Consider the following 27,169-nt stretch of genomic DNA (forward strand, 5'->3'; position numbering starts at 1 on the left):
GCAGCAGTGGCAGCGGCAGTGGCAATAGCAGTGGCGGCAGTGCCTGCGACCTGCCCGCCCAGGTGTGAGCGGCCCCAAGCGGGCAGTGCTTTCCATCAGCGGACACTGCCTGATCAGGGGGCCAGCAGCCAACCTTGCAGCCCCTCCCCCCTGCAGGCTTTCCCCTGATCAGACTCTCCCATCCACATCGAGAGCAGGGTGCTCAGAGCCTGGACCCTTCCTGGCAGCCCCGAGTCCCTGGGGTTAAGAATTCTGATGGCCCTGCCCAGAGAGTAGAGGTGCCTGAGGGGCAGGGACAGGGACCACAGGCCTTCAGGGAGCACTGCAGAGTTGGCAATGAGAGGAGAGGGCCTGTGAAGGGGGAGAAGGTAAAGCCAGTGGACATCAGCCCAGAATCCAGCCCTTCCCCTCCAGAGGCAGCAGGACCTAAACCCCAAACCCCAGCCCAAATTGGAAGAGCCTGAGGGAGCGTCAGGAAACTCTACGCAAAGCTGCACATTGAGAATGAGAGATTTCGTGAGGCCCTGACCCAGACCACGCTGCAGCTGGAGAAGCTCAAGGTGGAGCAGGAGCACGCCATACAGAGGCAAGAGCACTTTGCAGAGAGGCCGGCCATCCTGGAGCTGGCAAGATTTGAGTGCAGGGCCCTGGAGTGCAAGGCCGCTGAGCTGGAAGAGGAGCTGAAGGGCCTGTCCAATCTCCGAGCTGACAACCAGCGCCTCAAGGATGAGAATGTGGCCCTGATCTGCGTCATCAGCAAACTGTCCAAGTGACCCCGAGGACTTGCCCCTGCACCCGCATTTATACAGCTGCTTTTGCCACATGCACCCCTTCCCTGTGTGAACATGAGTGATAGGGCTGTCGAGGAGTCTCTGAGAAGCCATAACCTTCCTTGAGATCTCCAGGTTAGGAGGGGAGGACAGAGCCCCCAGGAGCCAAGGGGGCCATCGGAGGCCAGGTAGGGGGACCAAGGCTGCAGGCAGGACCAGAAAGGAACTGGGGACCAGGAAGTGCCAAGACCAGTAGCCAGGACCAGAGTGGTCACCCAGAGGTCCCCTCTCACGTGTGCTGCCACCAGTCACCCCTCCAGGCCCTGAGCAGGGATCCTAGAATGTGCCAAGCATCCCACTGGCCTGGGCCAGGTGAGCCTGTATACAGGGTCTGTGTGCAATAGGGAGGGATGTCTTCTATTTTTTGCTGCCCCCTCCCCATCGCTGTCCTGGGCAGGGGGAGAAGGTCTTTTTCAGACATAGCATAGGCACCACAAGTTAAAGTTGTGGAGTTGCCAAAAAAAAAAAAAGAGCAGGCCGGCTGGCCAAATACCCCCTCTCTTCCCCCCCCCACCCCCCCACCAGCCACATCCTTGACCAACCTGCCCCACCACAATAGGCCCACAGCCCCTCCCCGTGGCTATCTGCCCCTGATTGCACCCCCCCCACCCCAAGAGGGGGCAGGGCTGGGTGGCCAATGTCCTGCAGCCCCTCCCCAGGTTGGCCCCACCCTTGATCCCCCCACTCCAATAGGGGGCAGGGCTGGCCAGCCAATCTCCTGCAGCCTCTCCCCTTGCCCAGCTCCACCCCAGATTGCCCCCCCCCTTCCACCGCAATCAGGGGCAGGGCTGGCTGGCCAACCAACCATGGCTCTTCCCCCAGGCCACTGGCCCTGATCGCCACCCCCCAACCCATTTGGGGGGGTGGTTGCCCAGCCCACCAACCACAGCCCCTCCCCATGGCCAGCCCCACCCTCAATCGGCCCCCCAACCCCAATCAAGCTGGTGAGGGGTGGGCAGTTGGGAGCAATCAGGCCGGTGGCAGGGGGTAGTTGGGGGCAAACAGGCTGGCAGGGGAGGCAGTTGGGGGTGATCAGGCCAGCAGTTGGGGGTGATCAGGCTGGCAAACAGAGTGGTTAGGGGCAATCAGGCAGGCATGCAGGCAGGTGAGTGGTTAAGAGCCAGTGGTCCTGAGTTGCGAGAGGGATGTCCGACTGCTGGTAAAGGATCGGGCCTAAACGGGCAGTCTGACATCCCCCAAGGAGTCCCAGATTGGAGAGGATGCAGGCCAGGCTGAGGGGCCCCCTCCCCCCAGTGCACGAATTTCGTGCACTGGGCCTCTAGTGTATATATATAATTTGCTGCGTCCTGTTCCATTTATCAGGGGATCTTTATTTTCTGATCATCTCACATCAAGTTTCAGGGTGTTGGGAAAAGCATAAAAAAGATTTAAATATGACTAAGTCAGAATCGAATGGGTTAGTTAGGACTTGTTTCAAGTTATAGAAAAACTAGGGTGGCTGTAGGATTTATTATTCAGACTTTGCGAATGAAAGGAGGCATTGCTAATAACTATTCCAGGACAACAGGTATAAACTTGGACTGTCCTAGGCAAAAAGGGCATAGTCCACCCTTAAAATACCCCAGTGAAGTTGGTTTAAGAAGTAAAGGACCCACATAAACGGCTCAACCAGTTTCTTCTAATGTCTCCGTTCTGCCTTCGGGATGGCAGCTTCATCCTGAGACCGGGTCTTCCAGGGGTCACGGGGTGATGCGGGCGGCTTCTTGCCCGTTCCACAGCAGGGAGCGCCTCCTGCCCGGGCATTTCAAGCAGGAATTTCAAGATTCAGACACTGTGTCCCACGCTCACCACTGCATAAATGACATGACCAAGGAAATGGAATGCTTTGATTGGGTTCAACTAACAAGGGCCCAGCTGTGGGTGGGACCAGTTTCTTACAAGAGCTGGGGCAGTTTGCGGGAGAGTGGCTTTTTTCAAAATTAAAACCTGGGTAATAATAATGTCCACGAAAGAATGTCCAACCTAAGAAAAAGTCTTATAACAGTTTATTTGCGCCAAACTGACCACAATTGCTGGGAAGCAAAATCTTAATGGATTGCAAAAATGCTCCAAATAATGGCAGTTTTGCAGCTTAATTTATGCATTAGAATCAAAGGAGGAGACGTAGGATGGTTATGTGAAATTCATTTGGTGGTAGATTAGGGAGGTCGGAGAAAACAGAGCTGGGAAATCTCTGAGATTGCATAAACAATAAAAAGGAGAGACACGTAGTTCTTTAACATTGATGGGAACCGGGTAGTTCACATTTACAGCACATGGAGATGGTATGCGGGTAACAAGATAATCATGTGGTCATATGCTCTGGTGCCTGAGGTTATTCCTTGAAGGGTTCTGGAAAAGATATTACTCTGTCATTTCAACAGTATGTTATCTTAGATGCACAAAAGCAATAGACAATCTCAAAGGTGAAGATTCGCCTTCTTGCAGATAGCTACACACCAGGACGTGACTACTCACCATGACCCACTTTGAGCTGGAAATTGTTACATTCAGACCACCCTTATGGTTACGTTGGTCTCTGGGTAAGGTCAGCCATGTGGGCCTCCCCTGACCGTGTCAGGTTTCGTATGTGGCCCCTTTTCATCCACATTAAGAAAGGAGGTGAATGCTGCATAGGTAAACAGCAAACATCTGCTCTAACGGAAATAAACGTGAAATTCAATAGGTGACTTCCTTTATGCTGTGGTAGCTAAGGAGGGAATTCCTAGGTGCAAATCCAGGTTTTACCACTTAGTAGCCATGTGACTTTGTACAAGTTATTTAACTTAAATCTCATTTAAGATAATAGTAACTTCCTCATATGGTTATTATGGGATTAAATGAGATAATATATGTAAAGTGCTTATAACATTGGCATGTAGTAAGTGCTTAATAAATACGTGTTAGACTCTATTGTAATAGTTATTTAAGTGATTCTCAAGGGGGATATTGATGGGAATTTGTAAAGAAATGCTAAAGTATTCAGAGAGAGAGAAAGGAAGGGAGGAGGAGGCGAGAGAGAAAGAGAGAGAAACATGGATGTGAGAGAGACACATGGAATGGTTGCCTCCCCCATGAGCCCTGACCTGGAGGGGGAGTGAACCCTCAACTGAGGTACGTGCCCTTGATGGGGAATCAAGGGCACAACCCTTAGGTCCTCAGGCCATGGCTCCAACCACTTAGCAAACAGGCCAGGGCAAGTCTGCCTTCTTAAACTTTACAACAGACTCTTCAGAGCCTTTTCCAGTGTTTCATGATCAGGAAGTTCTCCCTTATATTTAAGATAAACCCCTCTGGTTGTCACATAAGCCTGTTTTATGTCTTCACACAGGATGAAACATGGGTAAAGATCTAACAGACGTGGAGGGCTAAGGTGGAGTGTCAGAGATGTTGCAGAGGGAAAATGACAAGCCTCAGTGACGTCCATTTCTTAGCCCCAGGGAGAAAGGGCAGTGGCAGATGCTGGCCTGTGATAGTGAGCATTAAAGACGGGGCGGGGGACCAACGGGGAGGGGTTGGCCTGCTAGATAAGAAGTTGGATTTATAAATATAAGGTATTACCAGGGCTTTGATAATAAAATCAAAATGGTGCCAGAACAGTAAGGAAGACATTTGCTCTTTCTCTCTGTCCCCTAGTAGATAAGTAGGCAGTTAAAAAGAGAGGAGAGGGGAACTTTTAACAATCTGTACACATTCTGGCAAGTTTACTCATTAGAAAAACATCCAAGTGGAGATTATCAAGCCCTACTTTTTGGTGAGCATGGGAGTGGGGGTGGGGGTCAGGGGTTGGCTTTTCTTTGCCTCCCAGGGACTTGGGTAACAAAGTGGAACTTCATTGCAGGAGTGGTCAATCAAGTGAGCCTTCTACCTTATAAATGCAATCTGAACCAGCCATAACCACATGTGCATAGCCATTTTATTATTTTTAAAAATACATTTTTATTGGTTTTTAAAGAGAGAGGAACGGAGGAGAGAGAGAGAGAGAGAGAGAGAGAAACAGTGTAGGAGAGAAACATGGATCAACTGCCTCCCTCGCCGCCCTACTCGGGAATCAGACCTGCAACCTGGGCATGTGTCCTGACTTGGAATCAAACCAAGACCTTTTGGTGCACAGGACGACGCTCAACCAACTGAGCCACACTGGCCAGGGCACCTGTAGTCATTCTAGTTTTTATTTTCTCTGTTTCCCTATCAATTTTTTGGAAGTCTAGTCTCTTGTAGTTAAAGATAAATTATACATTTTTTTTATTATTGGTTTCAAGAAAAGACAAACTAAAATCTAGTTACTAGATTATCCAAAATTTGGTTGTTTATTAATATAACCGCATTAAACGTAATTCTCCAAAACTTAGATGCATTACAAAGGTTATCTGAGGTTTAATTTGCTCTCCACAGAGCACCTGGTAATCATTTTGCATAAAAAACAATGAAGATTAAGGGTCTGTACTTGATTTGAGAAGTGGAACTATCTAGTTGCATCACAGATAGAAAATTGAAATCCGAAGAGGATGGTGTCCCACAGGAAAAATATCAAAATACTTTGCTTTCTTACTTCTGTTCTTGCTCTCCCAGCATATTTTGCTTGTGTCACAAATTATGGAATTTTCTTATGTAACTATCTTATCTCCATTATCAAATTGATAGCAAATAACATGCTCCCCCCCCCCCCCCATAATAGTTGCTTAAAAGGTAATTGCAAATGAATGAATATATGACTCTATTATACTTGAAAAAATAATTCAGAGTCCTGAATTGGTTCATGAGAAGCATTGAAATAGTATGTGGATTGATGCAAATTTAGGGATACAATAAAGTTATATTTCATATTTTAAAATATATCTAATATTTATCCCTAATTTATTAATATGTTTAAGAACTTAATTCTTGCTTAACCACTTGACCTACTATTGTCCACTAGTCTGAGTTGTTTAACAACTGACACTTAATAAGTATGTAAATGAAAGTACCCTAACGTAATACAGGTATCTTCCCAAGTGCCAATTATATGCCTCAACATTCCCTTCAATTTGAATGTGTTAGTAAGAATCTAATTACACTGGTTTATAGCTGATGGAATTACAGAAGGAGAAGATTTCTCTCCTCCATACTTATTAGACCTCAATAAGTGTTCCTTTGCAATCTGTTGCTATTCAATTACCAAGTAATAACTGTCTTAATGAATCTAATTGAAATGCTTATTTCAGACCGCTATCACATGCAATGAGGAGGCTTCTCTTGGAATGCTGCCACTGGATGGGCCTGACTTATTTACCCAGAAAGAAGTGACTTCCCTAGGAGGGGGTTCACATTGCGAAAAAGCTTTTGCAGAGTTTCAGGGCGTTCCTTTCTCCATTGTTTACATATTGTAAAACTTAAGCTCCTTCACAAAACCTTGCTACTCCAGCCCATGTTTGAATATGTTTTATAAGGTAGAAGGCTCACTTGATTGACCAGGGCACTCCAGCCCATGTTTACATGAACAGTCACAGTATCATTTGGCTTGAATTATCCCTTACGGTTTAGCTTTTCTCAATGAAGACAGAATAATAATAAAAATTAAAATATGTATAATATGTAGCGTACTTCCTAGTGCCGATGCTGCCTAAACACTTTACATATAGAAACTCATTCAATCTCAACAAACTCCCTAAGAGGGATATATAGTGTAATTGTACCCATTTAACAAATGACTAAACTGAGGATGGTTTATTTTTTGGAGAAGGGCAAACTCATACAGTTTATAGGCTAACAAATAATAAAGATGAGTGCAACCCAAGGTCAACTGACTCCCACGGCAGAAACAAGACTTGACATGAATGTTAAAGTTTAGTTGATGCAACAAATAGTTGCAAAACAAAAATATCAATTAAACTTCTTGAATTAAGTGAGGACTGACTGTACTTGGCATTTTTAGCCTCTATAAAGATATTCAATTGTGGTGATATCACATGGTACTGTTCCTCTAGCGATATCTCTTCTTTCCCTGGTAGTAGGTGACTAATCTAAAACCAAGGGACACGAATCCAGTTCTGTGATTAATTTAAAATTTTCAACCAGAGGGTAATTTTCTCCCATTTGCATCCTAAGCTTATTTTCAGAGAATAAAATACTCCTATTGAATTGTCTTGCCTATTGCTAGTCTTTTTGTTATTGCTGTTGTTATCCTCACCATAGGTTATTTTTTCCATTGATTTTTAGAGAGAGTGGAAGGGAGAGGGAGAGACACACAGAGAGAAACATTGATGTGAGAGACACATTGATTGGTTGCCTCCCTAACCTGGGTCTGCAACTGAGGTATGCATGCCCTTGACCAGAATTGAACTCCTGACCTTTCAGTCCAAGGCTGAAGCTCTATCTACTGAGCCAAACTGGCTAGGGCTTGACACTCTTTTTGTGAGTTAGAATAGTGGAAACACCAAGGAAAACAATATGGCGAAAAGCTAGGCCCCTAAATGCCAATTTAGAACTTGAATTCCATGTGGGCTGCCTAGTGGTTAAGATTACCTTAAAAAAACCCTTTAATCTCTTCAAGGTGGTATGCAGCTATAACAGAGAGGAGGGAAAAGTCACCTTTTCAAAGGGAAAACTTGTTGAGAAAATTCACTTTTTAAAAAGTGGGGAGAGGGGAGGACCCCGAGGGAACACTGCAAAGGGGCGTGGCTTTCCTGACAGCCTGAGCTGGCATGCTGTCACAGAGGAGAGAATTCTGCTTCACTAGTTATTTCCCACTCTCGCAAGTTGTCATTACTGTCACAATCTCATTGTCCTCAGACCTGCCCGCTCTCCATTCATCGGCTTCCTTGCTTTCTGTTATTTTGGAATCCAGGGAAGAGAAGACAAAGGAGAAAATCTGGCTTTGTAGGTTTCCGAGTTCTTGCCCTGTCCCTGCCCTTTGAGACACAAAGAAGACAGAGCTGACACAGGTCCTCCACTCTGTGTTCCAGCTCTGGACCCTCAGTCGGCTCCTCCACACCCGCTCAGCTGCCAGTTGCTGTCCCGGCTACTCTGCCTGGATTGTAGTTCCAGAAACCTCTTTTCTGCCTTCACTATTTCTAAAATTGCCGTATTTCATCCATTGAGTCCTAGTATCTCCAGCAAAAACAAAACAAAACACATTGTTTACACCCTTTAGAAACCTAAGGACTTCAAGGATGATCCTAATCAGTGACCTCGCCCTTTTAGCTAAATCAAAGCTCTAGGCAGTTCGTTTTCAGCAGTGAGCAGAGTTCAACTTTCCTGAGACCAAATAACTAAAATCAAGTCAGGGGCTGTTTCTAGGATTTCTTTTTTTTTTAAACAAACTCAGAATCAATCTTAGAGATGTTCCCAAAATACATGTTTGAATGAAGCACATTTCAAAATGTTAGTTTTAGTGATTATAACCAGCTTTAGTATTTTTGTGTTTCTGGACTCTCTTCTATGTGTATATTGAGATTTAAAATAATTTGAATTCTATTATTTTCTTCAGTTTAGTATTTTGCTATTTTCATTAAATAAATTTATGATGAATAGTTATGCAAGTTAAGCATATATCAAAAGTTCAGCTGTTTCTTCCTCTCTGGAGGTGAGTTGCATAGGTCAGTGGAAATAACAGCTTACTAAGTTCTGAAATCCAGATGGACTTCTTCACAGGGTGGCATTCACTTAGGCCGTCTGAAGAGGCCATCACGGCAGATTGAATCTTAAGTTTTGATTTCAATGAGTTGCTGCAGGTACATACTGACCAACAAAGGTCCAGATTGCCTGGACCAGTGAATGGTCCTGTCAACCTGAGATGGCATTGAGTTTGGAGCCTAATTCAATACCTAAATGCTCACTAACACCTGAGTTTTCAAATTTGCAGAAGCACCCAAGGGTTCTATTTCCTTCTTACACCTCTAAAGCTGTCCCCAACCCATGGAATGCCCCTTTCAGAATGTCTAAAGAATTCTATAATCCTCTTATTTGAGAACCTGATTTGCAAATGCTAGGAAGAGGGATATGCTTCTAGTGTGCTTATCAGCATCAACAGTTGCAAATATCTGGCCAGGCCTTGCCATCAGACCTAGGATAAAACTATGAGAGGCTGTCATCAAATTTACTCCTTCAACAGATATTTTCTCTGTGCTTATGCTGGGCCTCATGAAGACTAGGCAGCTCAAATAATCAGAAAACATTCTCCTCTAAGATAGCTCCCGCAACTGTAGGGAGCAGTGGAAAAATTACAACTGTGTTTAACTCACAATCTGTAACCCCGGCTCAATATGAAGAAATTCGAACATCAGAAATAAAGGAAGTTCTTCCTGGAGACTCTGACAGCCCACAGATGGAAATCTGGCAGGATGCCCAGAAACTTACTATAGATGGGTTCAGGTTGGACACGTCAGGTTAGTCTCTTCTGACATCACGGAGTCCATCCTCTTTGGTTGCTTTCAACTTACAAATCAACTCAATCCATAGATTTTTCCCCCAAAAATAATTGATTTGGCATGTTCATTATGATGGCCCAGCACATGACTGACTCACTGAATGTTTCGTTTTTTCACTGATGTTTGGCACATACCCCTGGATACTATATTCCACCTGTTTTGTTTCTCCTCGTTATACATGAAATGCTGGACAGAGGCCATCCTTTCTGATTGAACACTGATATTCTCTTTCCCCCTTTCATGGAATGTGTTGGACTGTGCACAGGACCTGAATGTGAGAATAGGTGAATTAGCCCTGAATTTTGACTTGGCTGCCATCTGCATTTCTGTAGTTGTCACAGCCCCATGGACCTCAGTTTCTGTACCTTGAAAATGGAGATGACAAAGCTTGTCCCTTTCCAACAGAAAGCATGTTGAGGATTAATGAGTAGGTCTCAAAAGCTCCAAAATAAACCTAAGAGAAGCAAAATCTTGTCACACAACCCAAATGCTGACCCTCTCTTGGATACCAACTGTGCTCATCGCAGTTTCTAAATAGGAAAGCACATATAAAACCTCAAACTAGATCTGTGATTGATTGGTGATCAACTGTGAGCCCAGCTGTTGGTGAGGCACAGGGTACATCAACAAAATGTTCAAATCACGTCTCATCTATTCATCAGTTACATGCCCCATGGAACTGCTGTGTTCAGAGCAGTGGCCTGACCTGACAGTGGGGGCAGCAGCAGCAGTGGCTTTCTAGACCAGTGTTGTCCAATATACAGTAGCTCAGTGGCTCTCGCTACATTCCAAGTGCTCAGAGGCATCCATGCTAGTGGCTACCATAATGAACAGTCCAGGAAGAGCACATTTCCACCAGCACAGACAGTCCCACTGGACAGGGCTGCTCGACCCTGACAAGCTTCCCTCTTCTGCCCACTCTAACTATCTTTACAGTAGCATCAGCAAGTCCATCTCACACACGTGAAGAACAGTTACGAGGAAGAGTGCATAGGACAAGTGTCATATTTTCATACTTTCTTTCACTCAAACCCATCATGAGAGGCTAAGGGGAACCAAACTGTATGTTACAGAGTAATCAATTGATCAACCAGTAATCAATACCTAATTTTAAAAAATATCAAATCATTCCCTGGCTGGTGTGGCTCAGTTGGTTGAGTGCCATCCCATGCACTGAAAGGTTGCCAGTTGGATTCAAGGTCAGGGCACATTCCTGGGTTGTGGGCTCGATTTCCTGATAGGGGCGTGCAGGAGGCAGCGGATTCATGTTTCTCTTTCATGTTAATGTTTCTCTCTCTCCCTCTCCCTCTTTCTTTAAAAACCAATAAAAAAATTTAAAAACTAGAGAATCATATCATGGGACAGTGTCCAAAATATTCTATTTTCCTTTATGTGTGAATTTCAGTTGATTCATGGTCTGCATATTCAGGATTTGACCACTCTCCCCCACCCCCTCACTCCTATTCCCCTGTGAATTAAAGGCTGGTTTTATTATAGGTCCAATTCTTCCTTGTTTACAGTATCACATCTAGTAGATAAAGAATGCAACTTTGGCAGAGATTTGTTTTGCATGTTATATACGCAGGAAAGGGTAAACATCACATATAGATGGAAGCTAAATGGCTTAAAGTGCATTGTTTATCATGCCTTATTTTATTACAAATTTCACATATATCTCATATCTAACGGGAACAGACCTCACACTCCCATAAAAAGCCCACAAACCAAGCTATTGAAAGAATAATATTTAAGCATAGCATTCATAAAATAGGTAATAGAATTATAGAGTTGGCAGGTTACATAAAACTGTCAGAGATATGAATGTCAAACGATCTCTTTTCAAAAATGAGAAAACTGAAGTCGAGAGAGGTATAGTGCCACAAAGTTGCTTGATGAGTGATGGAGTCAGGATTAGAATCCAGCTCCCAGACCTGGACCCAGGGCTTATTTTGACACCTTGTTCTTTGCCCTCCTCTGACAAAGAGGATGAAGATGAGCTGGGAAGGGCGGGGAAAAAGGTCGGTCCTTTTGGCACCTGGCCAGCACCTTGTCCATCGGGACACTGCCTTTACATGGGAGACTCCCTTTCTTCTTCACCTGCACCAGCATCTCGAGTGTTCCATCTGCCTTCAAAATTGCCACCCCCAGAGTAACCTAAATGCCTGGTCAATGGGATTTCTGAACCTAGAGGACAGATGGTCTGTCCTGGTTAATTAATGGGCGCCATTACAATGTTTTCCTTATGAAAACTCCTTCTTTCAATGACACCTTGAAGAATCATAGTTTTAGGGGTCTGTAAATCTCCTGAGAAGTGACATTCTGCTCAGTCTGTAGCATTCATTAAATTATCAAAGATGTCCACAATGGGAAAAAGTTAAGTCTGTCTATCAGGGGCGAAGAGAAAGAAAAATCAAAGAGCCCAGGAAAACTGGTATAATGGCTCAATGGAAGCCATTGGTGCAATAAACACCAATTCAATAGAAATAGAGAATGTAAATGAGATTGTAATGCTCAGGAAGTCCAGAAAGAAACAGGATGAAGATAAATTTCCCTTGTCTCTTTCTTCATTCATTTGTTTAAATTCTAAGAATTACAAATGGGCACCTGCAGGTTGGTGAGAAGGTAGACCCCTCTCCTCCCTTCCCCGGCACTGCAGTGGGGTACAGGCTGACTTCCTGCAATGGGGCAGGGCACCCAATGCCAGTCGGCTCCATGACTAGTGGTGCTGTTTTGCTGCCTACACAGCTGTAGAGGTGGTAGCTGTTAAAAGGGGGCAAATCGGCCCTCCAGTAACTGAGGTACTTGTCCTTGTACAGGATTCCTGCATTCTTCCTCATATATCTAAACTAGGATGTGCCACAAGAAGAATGAAAAAGGACCCCTGATACCACCAACTAGCATGGAAATGCAGCACCCTCATTATATGACATCGTGCGAGAACCAGGACCAAGACAGGAAGGCGGCAACTTCTGCTCCTGCAGAGATGCGGCTGGAGCTCTGGGAAAAAATGTGGCCATGGAGGAGGCACAGGTGGGCTGCAGCGAGGAGCAGCAGCTGGACCCATGAGAAGTCGCTGCAAACACTTATTGTCTCTCCCAGGAGGGAAGTGACACCCTCAACATCCACCAGAGCCAATGACAGCAGTCAGCAACTCATTCCATGCTAAGGCAAGAACTAAATGGAATCATAGCTATACCTTCCATTTCAATATTTGGGGAAGATATCTAAGAATATGTTCTATTCAGTTAAAACAATAGAATTGAGAAATGCCATATATCAAGTAGCAGGAAATGTTCACAGAAATCCCAGATACCAGCTTTAATTTCGGACTTAAAATGACATTGAAAAATGTGGGAATTGAACTCATGAATTTTAAAAATGTCTGTTGAACCAGATATGAGGACAAGTGAGCCACTAGTATGTTTGCCCTGTAGCTTCTGACTATTGATGCAACACAGTTCATCTGGTTTTTAAAATTGTTTCTCAGTGTTTCAGGAGTCTACCCATCAGTATCAGCCTTCTAAAAAGAGAAGGCTGGTGCAACCCTGACTGGGTAGCAAACATTCCAGATAAGAATATTTTGGTAGATTTTTTAAAAAAAGAAACTTTCACTGGTGTTGACTCAAAACTGTTTTGAAAATATGATGTTAAACCTCTCCAATATCAAAAGGCAAGAAATAATGATTTATATATTTTATTTTGACTTTACATGCGGTGTTAAAAACCCAAAGTACATATTATTTACACATCCACAATACAAGTTTACAAGATATCTATACATGTTAAAGTACTCTATAAAACAGTATAGAGCCACTTCACTTTAGGGTTACTTTTTATGCCGTAACATTAAAAAAGATACAATCTGTGTTTACCTTTGCACAAATGGATAAAGCATTTAAAAATTAAATTAACAGGATAGAGACTAGATTTAATGTTAGAAATCTCAACATAAATACTGAAAGAACTCACATTACAAACGACAAGGCAGCACAATGTTACAACATGTTACCGGGAATCACACAGAGTTACCGCTCCGTTTTCCGCACGCCAGGATTAATATTGGTAAGGTGAACGCAAACACGTTTGCCGGCGGTGGACTGAGTAGTGTTTATCGTTGGTTGGTTTAATTTATTATTAATCTGTAATATTTTAGTTGCAAGGATGAAGTGTATCAAGAACAGAAGTTTTAGCTTTTGAGCTTCCAGAGATCTCAGGGGATTGTGTTCTTTATAAAACAATATTCTCAAAGGAAAAGCATAACTGTATCAGTATTCTACATCTTGTATAAAAATGCTCTGGTCTTCTGACCCATCCTCCCCCAGGAAATGTATATCATCAGCATTACCACAAGAAATCAGCTGGACTTATTTGTCTGACTTGGTCAGGAGCATTCCTCTGCCTTGTTACTATCTAGGCTGGGGTCAATAAACCACCGTGTGACTTGCAGCATTGTAACTGAAACAGCCATTGGATTGCCCATCAACAGCTGTACGTGGCTTCTGCAAAGCTACGAATCAATGACTCTATGGTCCCCGCAGGTGTCCCAGGACCCAGGGAACCTCATTGGACTTCACAGTGTCACTGTTTCATCCTTAGCAAAGCAGGAGTGGAATGTTTATCATGGAAAGGACATAATGCTGCAATGGGGGTGGACTGCTTAATGGTTCTAGGTTGTTTGTTTGATTTTTTTAAAAGTCTCTTCAGGTGCTGGTTGAAAAACATTTACAACTGGCACTCAGTAAATGATGTGCTATACTGAAAACACTTGACAGATTTTAGTACTTCTATCATTCTCATGAATAAGGCACAAAATGCACAGATCCAGGTAAACCACATGTAATATTTACAGTATATTGTCATTACCTGCATGACTTAGGAGGAAATTCTCACACAACACAACATAGACAACGTGATTGCACCACTGTTAGGTTCTCATAGACTGTCTGTTAAGCCAATTACAATTCTTTTCACATTTCCCTCTATTGTCTTTTTTTTTTTTTTTTCAATTTTAAATCTTGGGGGTTGGAGGAGTTAAAGGAAGAGAAATTTTACTACATGGGAAAAACCAAACACAATCAAACTAAAACCTTATTAGTGTGTCAAAGGTTAAATAGAGTGACTCAGTCTCAGATTCACAGTGGACAGGTAAGTTTCACTACTGAATACTGTTGGATAAATCAAGGATACCTCTTAACATCTCTATCTCCTTAAGCTGGCAAGACTGTAATAGAAGTTTTAATGAATAGCAGCACAAAATTACTTTGAACTCTTACATTCTGGCATTGGGTACCATGTAAGTCAATCATAGTGATGGTCAAATCAGCCTTCATTGTATTTATTTCTAAAAGCCGAACCCAATGGACTGCTGTGGGAAGTAGTTATTGTCTCTTGTTCAGTCATGCTCAATGTAAACAACTCCATAGCACAAAAAGATGCAATGGGCACCTAACCACATCCTAGTGGGTACAGGATGCACCCACACGCACACACGCACGTGCACACACGCGCACACACGCACACGTACACACACACACACAGTTCATTGGTGGCATGAAAAAAATTGCCCCACATGAAAAAAAAATGCTACAGTTTGGGTCAAAGACTGAATATTTAGCAAATTGTTTGGTAATCTACAAGTTTGTTTCTTTGAGACATTACCATTGTTTTTGACATTTGTGCAAGAGGCAAGGTGAATGCATACATATTAAAATGTTCACATTGAATGGGAAGACCACCCATAATAATGGCAGTCTCAGTTGAACCCATTTTCAAGTATTTGCTCACAGATTCTTCTGCACACTGTATCAGCTCTCTACCCCGGGAAGGTAGCCCCTCGGAGCTGGAGCTATACTTCTCTTCAGCTTCAAACAAAAGAAATGGAATGGCCAGCACCTTCCTTTGTTTCCAGGCGAGTACACAGAAGCCTCGCTGCAGTAGCTACATGTGGCAAGTTCCGATGTTGCCAAAGTGGGAGAGTTTCTTTGGCCACTTGGTTCTCTTAAAAGACAAGCGAGTCTCTTATCTTAAGGTACCCTTACAACATCATCCTCGCAACAACGTGGACAGCAAAAAGCCACACGGGGAACAGCACGCTGGAGGCCTAGTAAGTGTATTTGTTCAGTGGTCTGACAGAGGTGGTTTGAGGAGCAAATGAAGGCTTTGGTGGCACGTCAGGTTTTAAGGACGGTGTCCTCTTTAGCCCCGTCCTAGGAAGGGTGCCATTACTGGTGTAGCTGCTCTGTCTGGAGAGGGAAGGCTGCAGGTGAACACTCACTGGTGTGCCCTGAATGTAGTCCACCTTCGCCCCTGTGGGTGTGGCCATGTACCCGCCACGGTTCATGCTAGACTGTCTCGATAACAAAACACCATTGGGTGAGTTTAAGTTTTTAGGCATGGCAGATATAGAGTGCCTCTGGGAGGAGTTTTTGTGGTAACCTCTTTGTCTTTCCAGAGAGGTCATGGGGACCCCAGGAGTGGTGGGGACGTCCACTCGCTTGGTTGGGCTATTTCTAGGGAGAGTTGAAGGAGGAGAGTAGAGCGATGCCTCCCGGTTAGGGACCTTGGGCGGGACCTCAGACATAGGTCCCACGGGATCCAGCATTAGGGTCTGGTGGGCCATCTGGATGTCTCCCATGATGGCTTTGGGGTTACTATTTGGATCATTCAGATGCTTCAGGAGATCATTGAGGGTATTCCTGGAATCCACAGAACGCCGGTGATCTCTTTTACTGGAGGACTTCGTAAGAGGGTGGTCAATGTGTTGAAGCTTCTTTTCAGCTTTGTGAGCATTGGAGTTTGAGAAGGACGTGTTGTAGTCGTGGGTAGCGTTAGGAAGAACAATGGCACTGGGGATATGCCCGTGACTTAGTGGGGAGTGGGGTGGAGGACTAGAAGGAAAAAACTGGGGGGTTTCTTTCCTTGAAGCTCCATGGCCATGGGCCTTGTCTGAGTGGCTCTTCATGGCCTGCAGGGTCTTCTGGTGCAGCACAGGTGTGGACTCAGGCGTGGGGAGTGCAGCCAGCTCAGGGGGTTGGCCTCGATGGTCCATGACCATGGATTTCGTATCTCCGGTGGGCGGCAGCTCTTTCCGACTGGTCAGCAGGTTACTATACAATTTGGGAGAATCAATATTCTGCTGATATTCCTTGACGGGGCTGTCAAAGAGACCGTTCAGTTTGGCAAAACTTCCGCTGGAATCTGTGCATGATTGGGCAGACTCTGCATCTTTGTGGATCTTCCGGTTTTTCCGAATGAACATATCACGATAGCAGTACACAGCCACCCCTGCAATGAACGCACCCAAAACAAAAGCGGCAAAGACACAGGTGATGAGGACATTCATGTGGACCATCTGGTTGGACTCTCCAGACTGAACTTCCCATCGTACACCTGCAACAGACACAGGGAAAGAGTCTCAGCGAGGTGCTCTGGAAACAATAACTGCCAGCAACGGCTTCCATTGAGCCAGCGCTGGCTGCACACGGTCTCTATGCTTAGCTTGGAGGGTGAGGTGGACTCTGAAATTCCATATTTTTTTCTTTAATTACAATGGGATCCCCAGAGACACCTGATTGCTGCAAATGCCAGGATAACTCTAATCTCCCATTGATCTCTATTCTCTGTCTTCTTTCCCCCACTTCCTCTGAAACATTTGTTATAAAACAGAAATTTTAGCGTTTCTACCTAAAAATTAGAATTATAAAGTGTACATTTTCTAAATGACCTGCTTTAAACTCACAAAATGTTTTATCTCATGGTTTTCTCCTAATTCATAAATCTGGATTAAAAGGCAGCTGCTAGGATTAGGGGCATGTAATGAATTGGCATAAATATATATTATGCTAACATAATTATGCTACCTTAACTAGAATAAAAACCTATAACTTGTTCACAAACTAAAAGCATCTGCTTGGTCATTGTGAGCTACAAAGACAGACATTCGTGTTTGCTTTGATTTTTTTTTTTCATTCCATTTTGGGGTGAAGCACTCTTGGACTGCCTGCTATGAAAGAAATCTAAACAGTCTCAGGAAATATACTTTGCATTTGTTAAGTAATATGTTTCAAATATCTTGAGATATTTAGAAATCTTTAAGTTAGACTAGAAGAAGAGTAAATTAGTTTTAATTATTGGGATTTTTAATGCAACCACAGACATCTAACAGTCAACCAAAGAAATGTTAGTTTAAGAGGTATCCAAGTCTGTTACATGCTATAAACACAGCTATCCCAGAATAAGGGAAGTCAGAGTGATTCTGAAGGCTTGGTGGCTTTAGGTTAGTACCAAGGCCTTGGAATGTTAGTCATTTTAAATCATGTCCAGGGTTATGAGATTGAGTGGCATTTTGAGAGACAAAGAATAAAGGTAGAAATGGTACTACTAAAGAAAACAAAGCAGAAAGAATGATGATAAAATTGTGTACAGTGAAAATATATAAAACCAAAATAAACAGGTATAAATCATAAATGACAATGTACGGTCATAGAAACTGATTAGAAACCTGATTCCAAAGATGAGTAAGCGCTAAAGAATTGATTTTTCTTTTTTTCTGGAGTAATATATCTCATTAGCCTGCTCCATAGGCAGCTATGTTATAACTGCTTCTATGATGGGCTAATGCTTGCAGCATTCAAGCAACTTAGCACCTCACAGGTCCTTTTCATAATGCATTTTGAACGGTAGCTAAACAAAAGACTGGAACTGATTCTTAGGTGAAAATATCTGATATCTGGGTATTTGCAATTAACGAGTTTTGGTTTTTGATGTGGCTGAATGACCCTCGAAATTCTCTGATATCTAGAAGTCTCCAGCGTCTTCAGCCAGAAATCAACAGATTAGGTTGTCTGAGTGGCCGTTTCACCACCCTTTCTTTAACAGCTTTCCACCTCTTTCATCTTTTAAGGAATGCACTCCAACATATCCACAGAAAACCGAAGTGACTGCGGCCAGCGGAGGCGGTGGTGACACAGGCAGCAGCCCCTCTGGCTCTCCTCTGGAGAGCCCTAAGTCCTAGACTCCAGAGCTACTAGGAATCAGGTTTCCACTCAGTGAGCGATGAGTTTCCTGGTGAGGCCTTACCCTTTGGGATACCTGATAAAGGATCAGTAAAATCAGAAGTGTGTGGGTCATCTTGAACTACAAATTTCCGGGAGCTCGTCAGTTTAGGTCTCCAGGTATCAACCACTTTGCGTGTGATTTGTGGGGTACTTGCTACTGTGGTAACAGAAGATGAAGATACCTCCATGTCTGTGGTGGCAAACAGATTTTTTTTATTAACGTGGGAAGTGTCAGCAGATTTTTCCGACTGACCTGTGGCATTTTTAAGTACAGTTGAGGTAAATTTTAGGAGGAAACCAGTTCTAGGATTTTATCAAAACACATCCGCCAAGACTACACAAAATCCTGTTCTTGCAAGGGAAAACTAAAAACTAAAAATGAACAATAAAGCTAAATTAAGCAGATTTCAAAATTAAACATCCTCAAACGCTCCTATGGAAGCCCCTGGGGTGATGAATGACACTCAAGGGAAAGGTAATACCAATCACGAAGATTAATTGCTACTTTTCTCATCCTTTGGTGAGATAACATCATTTCATTTCTTTCTGTGTATATTTTTCAAGCACTTGCATAGATGGTTGGAGATTGTCTGTCTGCCCTTCACTGGCGAGCCTACGTGTAGCTTCATCAGAAAGCACCCGGGCAGGTCCCTGTAAACACTGGATGTGGGACCTGATGAACCAGCTCTGCCTACATTGTCCCGCTTTGCCAAGGACCCTGCAGATTATTCACTGCACCGAGGGGGCTCACTGTCCACCGGAAAGCACTGGAGCAGGGATGAACCTTGCCCGTGAATTCCAAAATGTCCAGGGAGTTCCTTCCAAAGAGTTAGCAGCAACTCATGCAAAAGAAACAGCATTTACAAGCTGAATTAGGATGTTCTGATGCATAAGATCTGCCATCCCTTCCCCTCCCCCCTTTCCCAAGGAATGAAACTGCTGGCGAGTTTTAGAAGCAGCAACAGGATTGGGAGCGACTTAATCTCTTAGCCTGTCTATTACAGATTCCCATCAAGTCGATTTTTCCATCACAGATGTAAGCATATGATTGTAGGTTCAGAGTCCAGAGATCCCAATTCAGACTGGAGTGATAATCACAGATGTGTGATCCAAACACAGACACAGAGAGAGGGGCTTGGGGAGCCCAGTGAGCACCTTCATCCATCGGAAACCAGCTTCATTCAACCGGGAGCCTTTTTCATACCATTGAGACCACAACATTCAATGTTTCCCAGGATTACCGCAAACCATTCAAAAAAGATCTCTAAAATGTATAAATACACATTTTGGGGAAATGCGTATTTGTTTACTAGGTCTGAGGAAAGGTGAGGAGAGAAGGGGGAAAGTAATGACATTCTGCCATCCATTCTCTAGATGGCCAGAGGCAACATTCACAATGCACAGGTGAGAGGAAAGCTTGGTGGCCGCGTGCAGCTGGAATGCAGTCTATGTGAACCCATTTGATTTTCCTTAGAGGATGTGCCTTGGCCAATGATGGACTGTTCACATGCTCCACAGGGTGAAGTACTGAGTCAGAAAAAGTCTTTTGGTACCATCAGTGGGGTTATGAGTCAAAGCACAAAAATGAAGGGCTGCCAAACTGCGCAAAAGGAGGGGAGAAGGGGCTGAAAATGCTGAACTGAAGGAAAGAAAAGGTTGTTAATTCAAAAAAATTAAAAAAACTAACCAGATGTTGGACCGCCAAATATTTTGTAATCTGGTGTAGTTGAAGTAGGCAAAATTTCTAAAAGAATTAAAGGAACAAGTAATCAGTAAAAAAGTAACCAAAAGAAAGCAAAAATTTATGAATTCCAATTAACTAAAAAAGTCGAAAGGAAAGGCTACAAATGAAAAGATTAACCTACTGGTTAGACTACCTTTCTCTAGATTTCCTACAAAATTGTAAATGGTAAAGAAAAAAGAAAAAAAAAAAGTAAGATTCTCCAAGGGAAAAAAAAAAAAGTAAGATGCTTCTCTAATGTATCCCCATGACCAAACAGCTCAGCTTTTGCGAAGTTTAAGTTAAATGCTAGGTGGTATGTGTCCTGAATCATTAAAAGGCTCGTTGTAAAATAATGTTCACGTGCAAATGTGGTCAAAAAGAAGGGCCGGAGGGCAAGGGCGATTCAGTCTTACCATCGCAGTCCCCGAGGTGGGCCGTGTTGCCGTATTCCGTGTCCTGTTCGTATCCTCCAGCGCTGTGGTGATGGAAAACAAAGGAGTCTTTGGTTAACAGCCTTCACAGGCACACAAGTGGCAATCAGAGCAGAACCAAGAACATACATCGATTAGTAGTAGGAATGGGCAGAAAGGGAAAAAACGGACATTTCAGCAGAGCTTGCTAACTGGAGTATTTCTGTTAAACATTTGGTAACTGGAATGTTTAGGAGAGCAGAAGAGAACTGCCTGTTTCCCTTAGGTATTACGCTGTCTATAATCTCCCTTCCCTCTCACTGTTCCAGATTTTCCTTTTTTAAAAAAAATACTTTTCCCCTACAAACAAAAACGGGAGGGAGAGGGGGAGTAGTGTTATTGGAAGTTTTCTAAAATTTCTAGCTTTGCAGACCCTGGGGAAGATCGGAGCAGGTGTGGAGCTCTTGGCTAATGTGGCAAAGTATACTTACAGCATCCCTGGGGTGACTCTACCACAGGTCCCCTGGCTTAACCAGCCACAGTAGGGGTCTCGAGATGCAATGCAAGACCTGCACAAAACCAAACAGAATGAAACTTGGATTTTCTTGTCATCAAAGGTCTTAATGCTGCACGACCCCAGGGTAAGACCAGAAGCATCAGCTTACTTTTTACATGATCCGTAACGCTCGCAGCGACTGAGGGGCATGCGGATTACGCAGCTCGAGAATGCCACATACAAAGTGTGGTGATCTTTATCCAGCTGTAATGAGATGACCTTTCTGTCCTCCTCGTTCTCAGGATTACACCTGTCGTGTGGGATACATTTTGAAGCCATACGTTTAGTAAGTCAAAAGCTACATGAACTATACAGAGCAAGTGAGGTTTGATTTTTTAAAAAAATATATTTTATTGTTTTTTTTACAGAGAGGAACGGAGAGGGATAGAGAGTTAGAAACATCGATGAGAGAGAAACATCGATCAGCTGCCTCCTGCACACCCCCTATTGGGGATGTGCCTACAACCAAGGTACATGCCCTTGACCGGAATCGAACCTGGGACCCTTCAGTCTGTAGGCCGACGCTCTATCCACTGAGCCAAACCAGTCAGGGCAGAGGTTTGATTTTTGCAATTACTGAGAGCTGGGGAGGTCGTAAGGAATATTCTAGGTAGCAAACCAAGCAAGTACATAGTTTGGGAAATAATAATCCTGTGATTCATCTTCTAGTGCTATACATGTTTGGTTACATTTCAGAAGGATAAAGTGTTTTTTAAGATTGCTTTCCCATTCTGATGATGGAAGGGAATTATATTTGTGAAGACCATATTGGACTGTAGAGGAAAAAAAGATAATGTTTTAATGTCGTTAAATCTTCCTGTGCTAGATGTTTCCCCTTAGTCTCTTTTGCTCCATTTCTCTCATCTATTTCTTGACTGTTTTAATGGTCTAAATAATCTTGTCTATCAGTGGTTGGAAGAATTACATTCTGTTTGTGCCTGTGTATGTGTGTGTGTGCTTGCCACTGTCTGCTGCGTGTAGCATCCTGAAATTGATCTACAAGGTAGGATGGGTGGTGCTGAAATGCTCTCATCTTCCACAAGTGAAATACAAGGGCTGGATTATTTTTAAACTCATCAACTGCCCACCTCCAAGCTCCAGTGGACTCAGGAAGAAAACAAAGCCAGGATTTATTTCGGTGAGAGGGAAAAAAACAACAAAACCCAAAACACTAATATGCCAAACCACTGCTAATTCAGAGGGCTGGAAGGAAATGACTAGATGAAATAAAGTCCGGAAATTTTTGAGCAGTGCTGAAGAGTATTCTCGTAAAATATACCTACTTTGCATGGTTGTATGCTTCAATCTCTTCCAGTAATACGCTGTCATTCAGAGAGAAAGAACTGGTCTTTGCCAAAATTTTAAGTACCACGCCAGCTTCTGAGCCAACAAAGATGACAGTGTAGTTCTGGTGGGGTCCGGCGGAATGGTCCACGGCGATGGCTGTCAGCCTGTACCTGCGGGAGGAGGTGAGCCAGGTCAGAGGAGGAGGCCAACAGGAAGAGCAGGTGTGTGTGGGAGGGGCCGCCATGTCTGCATAGCCTTACCTGATCCGAGTCTTTGTGAACCAGGGCTCCTCTGCAATGGGTGGGACGGCAGAGTCCATCAGGGGGTGGGATTTGATGAACAGCAGAGTTTCATCCGGGAAACCGATAGAGGTTTCATAATCTTCAGCAAGGCCATGCTTTGCACAACAGCCAGGCCTGCAAGGAAAACAGTGTGTGTTTCCCCCACATCATCAGTGGTATCTAAGGAATAAGTGTCCATTCTGAAAGAAGAGGTCAAGAGAAAAAGAAGAGAGAGCGGCACCCAGAGAGCAATGCTATTTCCCCAACTCGGGTGCGTTCTCCACCGGCTCACAGGACTGTAGGACTGACTCCTGTGTAGTCCTGCACAGCGACCCCTCCCAGCGTGGGGAGCTGGCCCAGCTGCTCAGTGAAGATGGATGCTTCCAGTGGCCAGATGGTTTTGTTAAAGACAAAAATCCCTTTCCACCCTTTTTCTTTACCTTGGTGTTGGTACTTTGTCTTCGGGGACTGCTGTCCAAACAGAATCTGGAGTTTTCTGTTCTTTAAATCGTCCTTTGAATACTTTCTCAATGTCATCCATGCTAAATGCACAGACAGCAGACCCAGGAATACTAAAAAAGGGGAAAGCCATCAGAAAAACCGTCAGGCCACAACGGGCCTCTTCGTGGGTCCCGCCAGCATGGACAGAAGGTCTTTTGAGTTGCCAGGGATGTGTTCTCACCTGTTGAGCTGTGTGGTGAACACCCCGACCACCGTGGGGATGCCATTGATTTGCATTATGTTTGTAATAGACTGCAGGACATCGAAGTAGAAAAACGAATCCCCGGGGACGGAGCAGTTAAGCCGAGCCTTCAGAAACGAAGTCCAGTGTTTCTCCAGGACCCGCTGGGAGCCACCCATGTCGTTCTTACATATTCGGGCCACACGGGAATAGACAGCCTGCCCGAGGGACAAAGCAGAGGAAGGGGAGGGGAATGAAAACCAAAGCTGCTATGCATGGGAGGGACAAGAAAAGCTAAAGATGTATCTGGTTCAGAAGAATCTAGCAGTCTTCTCTCTAGGGAGCAGTAGACTAGGGGTGTAAACTAGATTCCCCTGTGAGAAAAGGGGCCATTTACCTGTTCTGTCAAAAAAGCTCCCTTAGAAGTGAGCCACTGACCTGGCTGAGTGGAAACCATTCCCGCACTTGGTCTCCCACTTTGCTTCTCACATTGCTAATGAAGTGTGCCCTCCTTAAGCCTGGCCCGGAAGGGGGGGCAATACTTTAAACTCATATGGGCTTTTACCGAAGCACCCAAAACTAAACAAGGGCCTCTGCTTCCCATCCTGCCTCTGACACAGGGAAGCACTAAACAAGGGCCTCTGCTTCCCATCCTGCCTCTGACACAGGGAAGCACTGAACTATCAATGGATGGCTAAAGAGTTAAAGAAGCATCCACAGCTCAAGGGTGTCTGCCGAGCCAGGAAACATGAAGTCTTCTCAAGGCCCGAGGCTGCTGTTCCCACCCAAGCCATTGCACAGCAATTATTCTCATGATAAGCTGCCCATCTTTCTTCACTTGGCCCTAAACATAGTGAGAAAAACATGCAAAGGCCCCATCTCTACCAACGTGGGCTCAATTCCATGCACAAGTCCACCATACAAGTCAAGCACATATACTTGCCTTGCCTAAGTTATTATGTTCCACAGCAATCTCTCGAAAGAAGAAATAGACATAGTTTCCATATTCTATGGCATGAAGAAAGTGTGGTTCTATAAGAAAATGAGAAACAAACTGGTTCTTAAAAGGTAATTCAATTAGTGTCTGACCCTGACTGCTAGGCATGACTGACAGATGTCACGTAGCTACATTCACGCCAATGGGAACTCAGACACGCCAACGAATTTGAGGAGCCCCGACATGGGTGAGCTGAAGCTCCAGGGGACACGGAGTCTTTAATGTCAGCTAATGGACTGTAAAAAGCCTACCGGGAACTGAACCATGGCAAAGGTCTTTGTTTCAACAGATTTATTCATTAACCTATTTAACTAGGGAAGAAAACCTCTCATGTTGAGAATTTAAAAATCTTGATTTCTAGACTCCAAAGAACAGAATGACTCTGCAGATATGACCTAATCGACTCTCACTGTTGTTACCTTTCCAGGATAAGTAGATGAGCGTGGGCAAGGAGTATCATGCACATTGTGAGTTCGGCAAATTGGCACACTGAAATGGGATTTCTTTTTTAAGTCACCTAAGATAAAATCCTGGATGAGTCTACTTTCTTGCCTTGGCTATGGGTCTCTTCATTCCTTGTCAATGCCATTATTCACAACCAAAGGAACTCATCCTTACTCTAAATAAACAATATAAAGTCATGCATAGAATTTCCTGATGACCAGAGCTCCTGTTCCCACTCAGCCATCCCACTCCCCTTGGCGATCCCACAGCACTGCTCTTCAAAGTTACCTTTTATCCATTTGGAATCATATTTTATTGTGCGAAGGGCAGATCCATCGCCCATGCTTCGGTAAATAACAGCGTCACTGGCCAAGAAGTCAGCCACCGTGGCAGAATATAGCTTCCCATCTGAAACCAAAGTTATAAATTGAGTAAAATAACCACAATTACCCTGTAGTGTGTTGCCCTTTGTCGTGTGGTATACTCTTTGGAGCGCTTGCATCTGTTATCCCCATATACAGAAATAAAGCTAAACGTGATGCTCATAAGCAATCTGTGACAGGTTGGCCCATAGTATTACCTAATTTTACAGATGAGGCATCTAAGCATCAAAAAGTCAAGCAACTTATTCAGGGTCACTGGCCTAGTTAGCAACAGAACCAAGTGTCAGAATACTATATTATAATATGCCTACTTTCAATTATTTTTTGGAAAAAATTTTCATCGTTTTTAGATTTTGAAACACCAATTCCAAGGTCACTATCCTAGTTATGAGCTCTTTTCCTTCCGTTAAATTCCTTCTGCACCTTCAATATCATTAATCATTTATATTCATTATGCTAAAGAACCTTACCAGCAAAAAGGGCAACATTGGTTTGTTTGGCATCAAATGGGCATCTTGCCAGGCCACTAATGTCTTCCCCATCATACTCTAAGGTATTCAACTACAAAAGAAAAATAAATAGTTGGTGTCAAATCTGTTCAATGTACCCGTTTGAAGGCAATACTGCTTTATTTGTACTGAAATTCTATTTGAAGAATTTTGTCTTTATTCTTCCATAGCATTAGCCATAAAACAAATTACTAGGTTATAGCAGAAAGGATTCAACTTTGACAGCATATTAGTGAAGAAAGGAAAATTGATGAAAAAAAGCACAACATATAAAATATACTTACCCTATAGAATCTACAAATGGGATTAAATGCATTGGTACCACATACAAAAACCATCTCGTCATTTCTTGGAACAAATACTTTGATAAAGTTGTGGCATTCATCCTACAGGAAGTAGCAATTACATTAATATTAGACATTCTATACTCTGACATTGTGGGATCAAGACCACAGAAAGACACAACAGAGCAGGCACTCGTCTGCTTTACTTACTTTATGTTTGCCTTTCATAGCACAGTTCTCTCGATCCTGTTGCTTTGACCGCCATGTCAGTTTCTGCAATTAACCAAGCAAAACCAAAGCTCAGTTTTGAAGTATGAAAATTCTGGGAGGAGAGGGGGACATTATCCAAGTTCTGAGGGAATGCAAGTAAATTTGCCAACGACACTAGCTTACCTTGCTCGGTATTACTTCTGTCTTGGGGATTTCATTTAAGTTTACTGTATAAACTTGATCCCTGTTGGAAACAAGGCCGTAAGTCATAGCATGTGAATGCATAAAAATGTTAGCCGCTTCTTATTTTATTTTTACAGATCTGCCTTTATTGTGTTTTGGAGATCATTTGGATTTTCTCTGTCTCCAGCAAAGTCAACAAAGGGTACTTTTTCATTAGTGGGAAGCTTTTATATATCACTGTGGTTAGGGAGCAAAGAAAGCTCTTCTCCTCAGGCGTGGGTCAAACTGCTACTAGCATTAGCATAGACATACTTCTAATATTTGCTCGAATAATTCCAAGTTAAAAAAGAATAAAGAAAGATCCCCCCTGCTGCTTTAGGAATAAAGAGCGATGTATGATTTCTTGATGTCAGTAATAAAACAGCAGCGCTGAAGGTTGCTGCTCTGTGTTTTGTTCCTGGCACACAGCACTGGTTTTTCTCTGTGAATATTTTTGGCCACTTGCAATTTTTGATCACAATCACATATTAGTTTTTCATGAACTAGACACATTAATGCAAGCACCACGAGAGAAAAGAATTTTAATCTAATAAACCAACGAGAGGAAAATTACCTGCCAGCAATATAAAGTGTGTCTCGAATTTTCAACATCAGCTGAAAGTCCAGCCGGTGCTGCGATTCATTGCCTGAAGGGCGTCCTCTAAAAACCGGATATTGCCTTGAATCTGCAAGTAAAAATGGGCTAAACCATCAGTCAGGATTACGGAGCTAAAGAATCAATAGACAGCATTGATTAGCTGTATATACTAGTTGTAGAAGGGTTTTAACTAAATTCCTCTCTTCGGGTCTTGAATATAAATGAATCAAAGCCGGTAAATGTCAGCAAATGGTCTTTTTCTTTTAACAGAAAATACATAACCTGTATA

The 27,169-nt window shown here is 43.5% G+C and overlaps 1 protein-coding gene across 9 annotated transcripts in view; it reads right to left on the minus strand.

Annotated features, from left to right (window-relative positions):
- Positions 1-12,937: 12,937 nt before the first annotated feature.
- The window catches only part of SEMA6D (semaphorin 6D), a 563,670-nt gene continuing 549,438 nt past the window's right edge, over positions 12,938-27,169 (minus strand). For 5 of the 9 annotated variants that reach the window (XM_070423454.1, XM_070423450.1, XM_070423451.1 and 2 more), the window contains 17 exons: positions 26,857-26,968; positions 26,244-26,304; positions 26,061-26,123; positions 25,851-25,952; positions 25,528-25,618; positions 24,963-25,082; positions 24,177-24,265; positions 23,234-23,451; positions 22,992-23,123; positions 22,531-22,686; positions 22,267-22,440; positions 21,093-21,233; positions 20,919-20,996; positions 20,431-20,492; positions 19,982-20,038; positions 18,317-18,484; positions 12,938-16,627 (listed from right to left, as the gene is read on the minus strand). In XM_070423454.1, coding sequence (XP_070279555.1) covers positions 15,339-16,627; positions 18,317-18,484; positions 19,982-20,038; positions 20,431-20,492; positions 20,919-20,996; positions 21,093-21,233; positions 22,267-22,440; positions 22,531-22,686; positions 22,992-23,123; positions 23,234-23,451; positions 24,177-24,265; positions 24,963-25,082; positions 25,528-25,618; positions 25,851-25,952; positions 26,061-26,123; positions 26,244-26,304; positions 26,857-26,968 — 3,113 coding nt within the window. In that variant the 3' untranslated portion in view covers positions 12,938-15,338. The remainder of the gene's footprint in view (positions 16,628-18,316; positions 18,485-19,981; positions 20,039-20,430; positions 20,493-20,918; positions 20,997-21,092; positions 21,234-22,266; positions 22,441-22,530; positions 22,687-22,991; positions 23,124-23,233; positions 23,452-24,176; positions 24,266-24,962; positions 25,083-25,527; positions 25,619-25,850; positions 25,953-26,060; positions 26,124-26,243; positions 26,305-26,856; positions 26,969-27,169) is intronic. The other 4 variants (XM_070423467.1, XM_070423470.1, XM_070423473.1 and 1 more) reach the window with 4 other exon arrangements.

The sequence above is a fragment of the Myotis yumanensis genome, unplaced genomic scaffold, assembly GCF_028538775.1.
Source record: "Myotis yumanensis isolate MYYU_CA2020_CCGP unplaced genomic scaffold, mMyoYum1.0.hap1 SCAF_1, whole genome shotgun sequence".
Lineage (NCBI taxonomy): Eukaryota > Metazoa > Chordata > Mammalia > Chiroptera > Vespertilionidae > Myotis > Myotis yumanensis.